The sequence below is a fragment of the Impatiens glandulifera genome, chromosome 2 (assembly GCF_907164915.1).
Source record: "Impatiens glandulifera chromosome 2, dImpGla2.1, whole genome shotgun sequence".
Lineage (NCBI taxonomy): Eukaryota > Viridiplantae > Streptophyta > Magnoliopsida > Ericales > Balsaminaceae > Impatiens > Impatiens glandulifera.
In genome coordinates, this window is record NC_061863.1 from 59,632,172 (window position 1) to 59,644,671 (window position 12,500).

Genomic DNA, 12,500 nt, shown 5'->3' on the forward strand with positions numbered 1-12,500 from the left:
TGGTCAAAACCGTTTTAACTTTTTTCCTTCAACTCTTTATTTCAGTCAAAAGTTTAATATCAAAGCCTCCTAAAGCATATCCATAAAGAGTCTATGAGAGATTCAACTAGCTAAAAATATTTTGATAAGAAACATGGTTTGAAATGTTATGGTGCGACAAATTTTGAGAAAATCTAACCAATGTGTTAAAATCAAATTAACAAAAGGCGCGAGAGTATGAACGGAGCAAAGGCGATGAAAGTTCTAGCGGGAGAATTCAAATATTTCAATATTTTTTATGGTATTATCATGAATTCTTGATCATTATTTTACCACAAAACAAACCCATCAAGATTAATAACATTTATATTAAACTAGTTAATGTAACTCAAGTGACAATAATTAATGCTAAAAAAATATATTTTAACTTAAAATGACTTAAGTTGGAATAAGGTCATTACTGCGAAGAATCGTGTTAGTTTACGAAAATAAATAAATTAAATTTGTATTAGAAAGAAACATAAAACTGAAATTATCATTTAAATTATTTTCCATTTTTAAACCAAGAAAATCCATAAAATTTAGTAATATTTGAAATCACTCATTTAAATTAAACAAACAATTGAACAAAACTACGTTGTTAAATTTTATTTATAAGTTATTTTCGTCTTTTTAATGATATACAATCTTATTTGGTTATAAGTTACTTAAAATTTCAAATTTCAACAAAGACAAATATTATTTTATTAAACCATTTTACTATTACTTAAAAAACATAAATAATCTTCTTTATTGTTTCATCCAATAAAAAAATAGTAAAGGTATAAATATTTTATACTTTTATATTAAATTTAAATAAAAAAAATCAATTTTTATTACTATTTTGAAAAATGTTAATTTCATTTAGTTGTAAATGAATATTACTATATATAATGATGGACTATGTATAACAAAACAATGCATCTAGGTGCTGTTCAAAATGGTCGATGAAACTACAATCGATCATCATTCTTCTCATCCTATAAAGATTTCGCGTCCACCGCTGCCCCTACTCAAGAACAATTCATGGTCTCCGGACGCGTTTCGCGATGAGGCGTGGCGGCGGAAGAAGAAGAGATCGCCCATCAGCCGTAGGAGTAGGAGCAGGAGCGTCACCGATGAAGACATTGACGAACTAAAGGCATGCATCGAACTTGGATTCGGGTTCGATTCACCCGAAGTTGACAAGCGATTATCCGATACACTTCCTGTGTACCAACTCTATTACGATGTCAATTCTTCTTCTTCTTCTTCCATTGGAAGCCCCATCACCAAATTCAGCCCTGGTAAATCTCTTAATTCTTTTTCTTTTTTCAAAACCAAATTATGAAGTTCTTGAATACTTGTGAGTTGTGACATTTAATTTGTTTCTAATTGGGAAGGAGAAAATCCAGTGATGGTGAAGACTAGATTGAAACAATGGGCACAAATGGTGGCTTGCTTGGTCATCCAATCTTCAAAATGAAAGGGGATTGGATTCTTCTTCTTCTTCTTTTGGATCGATTTTGTTATGGGAATCATTCATCAACTGTTTCAAACCATCATCTTAATTTGATGCATGTGTTGGTTCTTTAATTATGATTAATAATTCATTTGTTAAACAAAGTTCATATATTGATAAATAATTTTTCACAAATTTATGGTTTTCCTTGAATTAATTAAATAATAAAGTTAAGTCAACCCAATTGATCAATAATTAAATATGGTAGGTAGGTGTATTAATAAAGTTTAAATTTTCAGAATAATTTCTGTGAATGTTATAAATATGTTTGTTTTAATGTTTCTTCTAGAGGCTATAAAAATTGTTAAATATTTGAACTATAATTAACTTACAAGCTAGGGATGTATAAAATTGCTAAATAATACATGTAATCAATCTATTTTTCAAACACTATTTATTTTGTACTAACTCAAGAACTAAATGGGAAGAATCAATACATAGGGCCGATTTACCTTAAGGTTGGGTTTAAGCCCACTCAAAAAAACATTATATATAAATATATGCTTGAAACAACATTAAAAGATAAGATTACTTTAACATAAAACCCTATTTAAAACATTTTTTAACTACTCCAAAATTAAAAAAGTCCATCCCTTTAGGCATTTTTGTGTTTGAAAATCAAGAGTTGTATATATATATATGTCCTAGTTAAAAAGAAGATGCAAGGAAATACATTATATATATTCATTTTAATTAACTGGAATGACAACTAAATCTAGTGTATATTGAGCATTAATCATCATAAGTGATCATAGACATGTAGCCAAATAAAACAATTTGTCGGGTTCTTATATATATTTTTAATAATTAAAATAAAATATGTTACAAGAGAATAAAAAGCCATAAAATAATTTGTCGGGTTCTTATATATTTTTTAATAATTAAAATAAAATACGTTACAAGAGAATAAAAAGCCAAACTTATTAAAATAATTAGTTCTCTTGCTTAATAAACTTTACAATAAATTTTGATTTTTAATGTATAATATTTAACTTAATTATTATTTATTTTAGGACAAATTATCTAGACGGCCCTTTAATTACTCCGATCACTTACTTTTAGCGCTCAAATTAATTTTTGAAACAAACCGCTTTTGAACTTCTCGAAATGTCACCAATGACCCTTCCGTCAATTTTTTGGTTAAACATGTTAAGCTTAAAATATTATTATCTTTATATATTATCTTTAATATTATATTTTATATTTATATATATAATTATTAAATCGTTTATATATATAATATTATATAATATTATATATATATATATATATTAATTTTTATATATAAATTAATAATTAAAGATAATATATATAAATATATATATATATATATTATATAAATTATTTTAAACTTTATTTTATATAGATATAGATATAGATAAAAATTAATAATAATAATATATATAATTTTATATATAAGCGATTTAATAATTATATATAGAAATATAAAAAATAATATTAAAGATAGTATATAAAAAAAATTAAGTTTAAGCCGTCATGTTTAACCAAAAGTTGACGAAAGAGCTATTAGTTACATTTCTAAAAGTTGAAAGGCGATTTGTTTTAAAAATTAATTTAAGGGGCTAATAGTGAGCGATCAGAATAATTAGAAACCACCTAAATAATTTGATATTTTATTTTAATTATTTAAAAATATATATTGTATATGTACAAATAAAAACTTGTTTCTTTACCTCTCGTTTTTTATTTTCCGCATTTTTCCTTTCTCGGTCATCATTTAAAAAATAAAAAAAAAATGGCCTGGGAGTGGGAAGCCCTGCCCCTAACTATAATATATTTAGTCTGTCGAGTAATCCTTAATTGGCAACAGGTGGATAAAGCATATACGGTAAAAGATCTCGAGTGTACTTATAATTTACTACCATGCATATATATATAATGCTTGAAACAACATTAAAACATCAGATCCGTACATATATCAATGTTCCTCTCTAACACAAAACTCTTTTTAAATAGACAAACATGAATCAATTGAAATTTTTTCCATTTTTGTGTTTGAAAGTCAAGAATTGTATATAAACCCTACTTAAAAAGAATAAACAAAGAAGTAATTGAGAGAGGGGGTATATATTCGTTTTAAATAATATATTCTAGAAACTGAATCTAGTGTAAATTGAGCATAACCATCATCGGAAATCTCGCATGTGCAGATGTAGATAGATATGTAGTCAAGAAAAACTTGTCGGGATCTCATTTATATATGGTCAATCCGGCAAGTCATCCTTAACTACACTTCATATACTTCATCTCAACATGTAAGACCTCCCATAAAACCAAATTAAGAATGCACATTTTCTTTCATCCAAGAACAACACACGTATATATTCACTTTAAATAACATACTCCAGAAATTGAATCTAATGTAAATTAAGCATAATCATCATCATCGACGATTTCGCATGTGTAGATGTAGATAGATATGTAGTAAAAAAAAACTTGCCAGGATCTCATTTTTATATGGTCCATCCGGCAAATCATCCTTGGCTACACTTCATATACTTCATCTCAACATGTAAGACCTCCCATGAAATCAAATTAAGAATACACATTTTCTTTCATCCAAGAACAACACATATATATTCACTTTAAATAACATACTCCAGAAATTGAATCTAATGTAAATTGAGCATAATTATCATCGGGGATCTCGCATGTGCAGATGTAGATAGATATGTAGCCAAGAAAAACTTGTCGGGATCTCATTTTTATATATATGGTCCATCCGGCAAGTCATCCTTGGCTACACTTCATATACTTCATCTCTAACATGTGAGACCTCCCATGAAACCAAATTAAGAATACACATTTTATTTCATCTAAGAACAACACATATATATAGCCAGCCAGTTCTACATTATGAAAGCTTTCAGAGAAAGAGAGGGAGGAGGGAGCTGAGCATGTATGCCACTTGCCAGCTGGTAACTATTAATAATCAAAATATATAAATTAAACTAGAATAAAAAAATGTCCTTCAAATTCTTCAAGGAATTACCTTTTTTTTTCAAATGATAAATTAATTCAGAAGATTATATATTATTCACCTAAACAAAAACTATAATATTTAGAATCTAAGCTAAATAATATAAAACTAGTAATAAATCGTTTAATATTATAATATATTTTAAATGTATTAAGTTATTAAAGGTGCTGTTTTGATTTGACTTATTCTTGCTAATAAGTAACGAATTAAATAATTTTGTTATCTCTAAAAAAATTTCCCATACTATATTATAAGGGAATCACAAACACATATATCAAATATTTTAAATTTGAAAAAGGTAGCATGTACATGAAAATGATAATTGAATAATAAGGTGAATAAAATGAAACTATGGCAATGAAACATTGTTAATATATATTGAAATAAAAAGTAAAGTTTGAATTTGATTGATATCGATTGTTATTGCTAGCTGTTATTGTTGTCAGTTTAGACAAGGCCTAATTAATTAAATTTGTGTTTTTAATTTTATTCATCATCATCGATTGGTATCGATTTGCATGCACCGAGCAGAAGGCAGACAGGCAGGGAGGCATGCAGGCTGTGGCCTATGGAGTATGGAGAGAGATTTGTGCTTTAATTTTGCTTTGGGAAGTTAACCCATACAAGTGCGACGACTGCATCAACTAGGCCACAAGACGATAAACTTTTCAATTAACACACCATTGGATCAAGAATCCATCATTTCATATATATATTTCTTTATATAATTATATATATATATATGGACTCCTTTTAACTTAATATTTTTACTAATCTATATATACACAACAGTCAAATCTACAATTCTCATTAACATGTCCTTCCTAATCTCTACCTAAATTATTGAGAATCATATATACGTTAGATTAGAACAAGGATAAAGAGATTGGGATAATAATATATATTCTTTAAGTCTGATAAATTAATTAGTGTTGAAATTCATCATAACAATGAGAGATGATAGTTTGTTCACTAAATAAATTAATAAAGAAGTAAAAATCTCACGATAATAAAATGTTAAAGTAAAACAACAATTAAAAAGAAAATTCATCATAACCAATAAACTCTGAAACTAAGATAAGAACATCAATAATAAATTTAAAAAGAAACTAATGAAAAATTATTATTAAAAAATATATAATAATAACTCCATGATCAAATTATTGGAGCAAGCAGATTAGAATAAGAGAAAAATGGGTATTAGAATGATATATATAATTACATTAATTATAGATTATGTTTAATATATAGATATTAAATTTATAAAAAAATAATAATATAATAATATAATAAATTTTATATATAACAACTTTGACTGAGAATATTGGTAGAAAAACATTTACACTATCATTGCAGAGAATAGTTTTACATATTACTTTATAAATAGGATTGATAATAATTTTTTCATTTACACGAGTATAAAAATAAAAAGATGCATTTCTAACCATTTTTCCTTTTCAAATTTTTACTATTAAATTATTTAATATTTGTTGGCTTAGAAACCACCTTATAGATTAATATATATATATATATATATAATTTTTTAAAAATTATTAAAATATTATATATATATATATAACAATTTTTTTTTTATATTTTTAGATTATATATATTTATTATTATATAATTTTATTATTATATAAGCTTATTATTATATATAATATATAATAAGTTAGTTATATATAACTTTTTTTATAATTTTAAAAATGATATACACATTTTTTAACTAAAAAGAGAAAAAAATATATAAAAATTATGAATTATTTTTTTATTACTCTCCCCGTTAATTGATTTTGCTACTAAATTTTATCATATTAATTACTATGTTAGGTCAATACACATGGTAATTAAAAAATAAAATAGCTTTTCAATTAAATATATATTTAAATGGTAACGCCCTAAAATCCTAATTTTCTAACCTAAATCAACGGCGGAAGCGCTAGGGTGCCTATTTGACATGATCATTAAAAAGGGTGCTATAAAAGTCGGTCTACGATCTCGGTCCCTCCTTCCACACGCATCTCATGCACCATGTTTAACTCCAAATCTTCCTTCACTTGTCATAAAACTTGTAGCTGGATACACCTATACCACACAAACATAGTGAGTCGATAGACCTAACATTCATTTTAAAAGAATACATTAAAAGACATTTATACAACATTGCATCCATGAGGGGTTTTAAGAGAATATCATCATCAATATTTGTACAGTTGGATACTTGAGCACATGTTTGGAACCCTAGACCTTGGGAGCTGATCTCCAAGGTGAGGCATCCAATCGTCAATTCCGTCAGGCTTCAGCACATGAATTTGGAATCCGACTACCAAAACTCATCTTGGTAGCCATCCTTCCATGACCGTCAATTCCTTCATCATGATCACTTAGATTATATAGCTCTTAACTTAAAAACATCCTTCTTTAGAAAACATGGACTTGCAATAAAAACATGCTTTGAAAATAGTATGTATCGTTTATATAAAATAATGAATAAATAGCATTTTGTGGGTTTAGAAAAACGTATAGAAAAAGTACTTACCTTAAAATCCTTCATCTGCGGGATCATCGGTCGAACCACTCGGTCCTAAGTCTTAGCTAGGACCGAACGCTCACGGTCGGGAAAATTAGAATTTTTGGGACGCGACAAATTTAAATAGTGTCCAAAATATATATATAATAAACATAATCAAATAACATAATAATTATAATTTTTATATTCAATTTTTTTTCTATATATATATATATATATTTATAATTTAATATGTCTTATTATTTTAAGTTACACTGGTGAAAAAGGGGTCAAAACCGAGAGTTAAAACTCTCGGTTTTGACCCTATAACTTTCGGTGAAGACACCTTACCGAAGGTTTTAGTTACCCTCGCCATCCCTCGGTATTGACTCTCTCGGGACTTCCATAAAGAGAAAAACCGAGAGTTATATGAAAACTTTCGGGTTTTTCTTTTTGTGGAAAACCGAGGGTTTTACAAAGACCTTTCGGTTTTTCTATTTGTGGAAAAACCGAGGGTTTTACAAAGACCTTTCGGTTTTCCTCTTTTGTGGAAAAACCGAGGGTTTTACAAAGACCTTTCGGTTTTCCTCTTTTTACAAATAACTTTCGGTTTTTCTCTGTGTGGAAAAACCGAGGGTTTTGCAAAGAACTTTCGGTTTTTCTCTATGTGGGAAAACCGAGAGTTATTTACAAAACTTTCGGTTTTCCTCTTCGGGTAAAAACCGAAAGTTATTTACAAAACTTTCGGTTTTCCTCTTCGGGTAAAAACCGAGAGTTTTCCAATAACTCTCAGTTTTCTCCTTTTCAAGAAAACCGAAAGTTATATGAAAACTCTCGGTTTTTACCCGAAGAGGAAAACCGAAAGTTTTGTAAATAACTCTCGGTTTTCCTCTTTTGGATAAAAACCGAGGGTTTGTCATATAACTCTCGGTTTTCTCTTTGGCTAAAAACCGAGAGTTTTCTAATATCTCTCGTTTTTTCCAAAAAGAGAAAAACCGAGAGATTTCAATATTACTTTCGGTTTTTTCCCCTCAATTTTAAAAAATGTGCGGATTATTTTGCTCGCAACCAAAACCTGTTCAGCCAAACCAATATATTAATGATAAAAGAAATGCAGCATACATTAAACGATCACATTAATTGATCACGAACATTACAAAGTTCGAAACCAAACTAATATTCCGAACAATCTGTTATAAATTCAACCTATAATGAAAACATGTTTTGAATCAAACAACCTTAGCTTGTGGGGGGAGGAGGTGGTTGTTGCCTCATATATAATTCGATTCTCTCCATTCTTGCGTTCATCTCTGACTTTTCCCTCTACATTTTTTCGGTAATCTCTAACTTCTCCCTCTCCATTCTTTCCACAATTTCTTTCTTTTCTGATTGCAATTCTTCCATTTTGCGCCTTCTTTCTTCATCTCTCTTCTCCAGTTCCTCCAGCTTGAGCTTCATTATTTGATTCTCTTCTAACAATCGCTCATTGTTTCGCTGTGAACTGTTTCCACTACGACGATCCTCACGAAAGTGTGGGCCGGACGCCTGATCCCATTCCGAACACTACCCCGTGTTTTTGTTGTCCGAACACCCTCTCCGTCAATTCAAAATCCGATATTCCCGGTTCGTTACTAACAACCTCTTCCATCTCAGCCTACACAATTCAAATAAAATATCATTTCTATAATAAAAAACTAGGCATATTCAATTCACTTACAATTTTCTCTTGCACGTGTTCGTCCGGGACGGGTGTTGGGTTTTCTTGTGTCGGTTTTGGTGTACGGGTCCTCTTGAATACTTCAATTACAGACGGTGGTCGTCCCATTTCAATCGTCTGTTGAAATAAATGATTTATATAATTAATAACAATCTTTATATTAAGTTATTACAAATAATGTACTTACCAACTCGTCTTCAATTTGTGCAAACGGTCTACTTCCCGTTCGATGCGGGAATTTCAGATTCTTCCGGTTCTTCATATTTGTAGAACTGTGTCTCTGTATTTGAAATAACAAATGAAGTTAGATTATTTAATATCAACTTATATTTGAATTATGAAACCGTACCTTAAACGTTTCTGTGAAGAAATGGTTGCGACACACAAACTCCCAATCATCTCGATCGTAGTCCGGTGGAGGATTAGCCAGTACCGCCGCCTCGTCTCCGTTGTGGACGCGGATATAATTCGTGTTCAAATCCGACCGCCATCTATCCCATATCTGATTGGCGTGTCCCAACCCCGTCTTTCGAAAAGACTCAATGTCACCATTAGTCGCTTCGAACGGATCCTGAAAAAAATAACATCCAAATGTTAAAAATAATTATTTAATGACGTAATGTATAATCAAGTAATAATTATTAACCTTGATAGCAGTCCACAATGAATCCAATTGGTCTGCACTTAAAGCCTTCCACTTGAGAAGACGGTGTGAGACGGCTGCGGGGTCCCGGATTATCGACCCCACATGTCTAGACCACCGTGTCCTTCCCACGTCTATACCGCCTGGCCTCCCATCCTTCTCTCTAAACGTTAGAGGAATCTGATTTTTTTAATGTGAGGTCAAAACCGAAGGTTTTCAAATAAACCTTCGGTTTTTACCCTTCCCCATACTTAGAAAAAAAATCTGATTTTTTTAATGTGAGGTCAAAACCGAAGGTTTTCAAATAAACCTTCGGTTTTGGCGATGCGGTTTTTTTTTTAAATAAGGTGAAAAGTCAACAAAAACATAATTATTTAAAACATATTAAACCAAACCAAACTAACATAATAACAATAATTCATAAATATTAAAACATAACGCATAAAATTAAATATTAATTGTCATAAACCCATAATAAATCCATAATAAATCTAGAAATTAATTATTAGATGGGGTGGAAGGAGGGGGTGGTTGATTCATCAGTCGACTCCTCAACAAGACAAGTTCTTGTTCGAGATTCTCTAATCTCTGAGACATTTCGGCCCGGTCCGCTTTGATTTCACTGAGCAAACGACCTCTTTCGACATCCCTTAATCAGATTTGTTCCATTTCCAGCGTCATCTTTCTGACCTCTTCCTCACGTGCCGCAATTTCTGATTGTGTTATCAGATTCTGGTAACACGGATGCAGTTTCTCCGGTGTACGCCGAAGTCTCTTCCATGTCGTCGAATCACCCATATCCTAAATGCATTTCAGATATATGTATATATATATATATATATATATATTAATCAAACAAAATAACGTAAACTAACATAAATCTAGATCTATAATATATATATAAACTTAAGAAATCTAAAAACTTTCAATAAACAAAACAAAAAAAACCAAATCAAACAAATTACCTGAAAAGAGAAGAAGAACCCGCGGCTTGGAGGAGGCAGGCGGCGGCGGAGGAAGAGAGAGAAAGGAGAGATGAGCGGAATGAAAAAGAGAAGGGTTATGGTTTGTATTTATAGAGGTTGAGGCCGAAGGTTTTCATAAAACTTTCGGTTTTGATAGAGGTCAAAACCGAGGGTTTATTAAAAAACCTTCGGAAAAAAAAATTCAAAAATTTGAATTTTTTTAAAATGAGCAAAACCGAAGGTTCTTTGTAAAACTTTCGGAAATGAAATTTTCAAAAAAGGAAAAACCGAAGGGTCTTTGAATAACCTTCGCAATTAAAAAACCAAGGGATTTCAAAACCGAAGGTTTTTCCAAAAACCTTCGCAAATAACCCACATCCAACACTTAGAATTTTTTTGGGTTTTTTGGGAAGGTAAAAACCGAAAGTTCTTTGTAGAACTTTCGGTAATAATTAATAAACCTGAAGGTTTTACACCCCACTCGGATTCTATTTTTAATCCCGAAGGATTTGTTCCTCTCGGTAGTATTTAGGAAATGTTTACAAAACCTTCGGGAATAACCGTCGATAAAGGTCCTTTTTTTACTAGTGTTATTCACTATAGTTATTATTATTCTTTTTTAAATATAAGTAAATAAAATCAGTTAAGATAAAATATATAATTATATATATATTTAAAAATACACATTTAAAAAGACAAGACGGAGATGTAGAATTGTTTTTAATAATATTTAGGAAAATAAAATTCTGAAAATTTTCAGACCCAAAACAATGAATCAATTCATCTAGGTCTCATTTGAAGAAGTTTTTTTTTTTTTTTTAAACCAGTTTATATCTCAAAATAATAAAAAAACATATTAACTATCTTATCAATTAATTTTATTATTTAAATACTCAAACTATCCTCTAACAAATTTAATATTATTTTTATTAATTACTTTAAATAAAAATTAAAACCCAATATAAATCTAACTATAACCTATCGTATTATCTAATATATTATTTAAATTTTAAATAATTCAACTAAATAAATAATTATACTAAAAAATAAAGTTTATTTGACTAACAAATATTAATTAATTTATAAATATACCTCATTTAAATTAAATATTTATAAAGAAATTTATTCTAATTTTTTTTTATATAAACTAATTATAAACCATGATTCAAAATAAATATATTAATTAATTTAAGTTCATATTTTTTCAATTTAATAAAATAAAAAATATTATAATATATTTTTTTTTAAATAGTTTAACTCTAACAATTTTATATAAACACATCTGTTATAAAAAAAAAAAATATAAAAAAAAAAATATTAAAATGATATGGTAATTTATTGATTAAATTAATGAGTTATAGGGAGAGAACATGAAAGAAATAGAATTATAAAAGAAAGAAATAAAATATTTAAATGATGTGGTAATTTGTTTATTGAATTAATGAGTTATAGGGAAAGAACACAGATAAATAGAATTTTGGATCATTAGAGTAGAGGAGAGGAGAGGATATCTCTTATAATTAAAATCTTTGTTTTTTCCTAATTTGATCGAGTTTTTAAAAAAAAAAACTCAGATATTATCCTAATAAACCTTTCCTCAATCAAGCTTGTACAGTTAAACAATAAACGTCATTTCATATACTCTATTTATTAATTATATCATTCAATTAATTAATTAAAATTTATATTATTTAAAAAAGTACAGTTGTTAAATTAGTATTCCTAATTTGGGGTTAATTAAAATTTCGACCATATTTATTTAAACATAATCATAATTTAGGTCTCTTTATTGGTAAGGTTATAGAAAATAAAGTTGTCTTAACATTTTCAAAAGTAATTAATTTATTATATTTGAATACCCAATTTCAAAGAGTCTTTAGTCAAAATCTTAATTTTGCATAAATTCGATAATTAAATTAATAAATTATTTTTTATTTATTTATAAATATCATTTACATATAATAGAGTTTTAATTTTTTAAGATAAAATTTTGCTTTATATAACTTTAATAATAATGATTCCTAATTAGTAAAATTTCAAAGAAAATATCTAAAATCTCAATTTACTCTCAATAAAAAACAATTTTTTTTCAATTTGACAATTTCAAAAAATATATTTATTATTATATTAATATTATATCTTCAAA

General features: G+C 28.3%; 1 protein-coding gene across 1 annotated transcript; it reads left to right on the forward strand.

The window, feature by feature from the left end:
* The first annotated feature begins 958 nt into the window (after positions 1-958).
* LOC124925090 lies at positions 959-1,483 on the forward strand. The gene is made up of 2 exons (XM_047465062.1): positions 959-1,304; positions 1,401-1,483. The coding sequence occupies exons 1-2, from the start codon at positions 959-961 to the stop codon at positions 1,481-1,483; spliced, it is 429 nt and encodes a 142-aa protein (XP_047321018.1).
* The last annotated feature ends 11,017 nt before the right edge of the window (positions 1,484-12,500 follow it).

Coding starts and splice junctions, on each gene's coding strand:
- LOC124925090 (XM_047465062.1), top strand. CDS start 959: ATGGTCGATGAAACTACAATCGATCATCATTCTTCTCATCCTATAAAG. Junction 1,305..1,400: donor CATCACCAAATTCAGCCCTG/GTAAATCTCTTA, acceptor CTAATTGGGAAG/GAGAAAATCCAGTGATGGTG.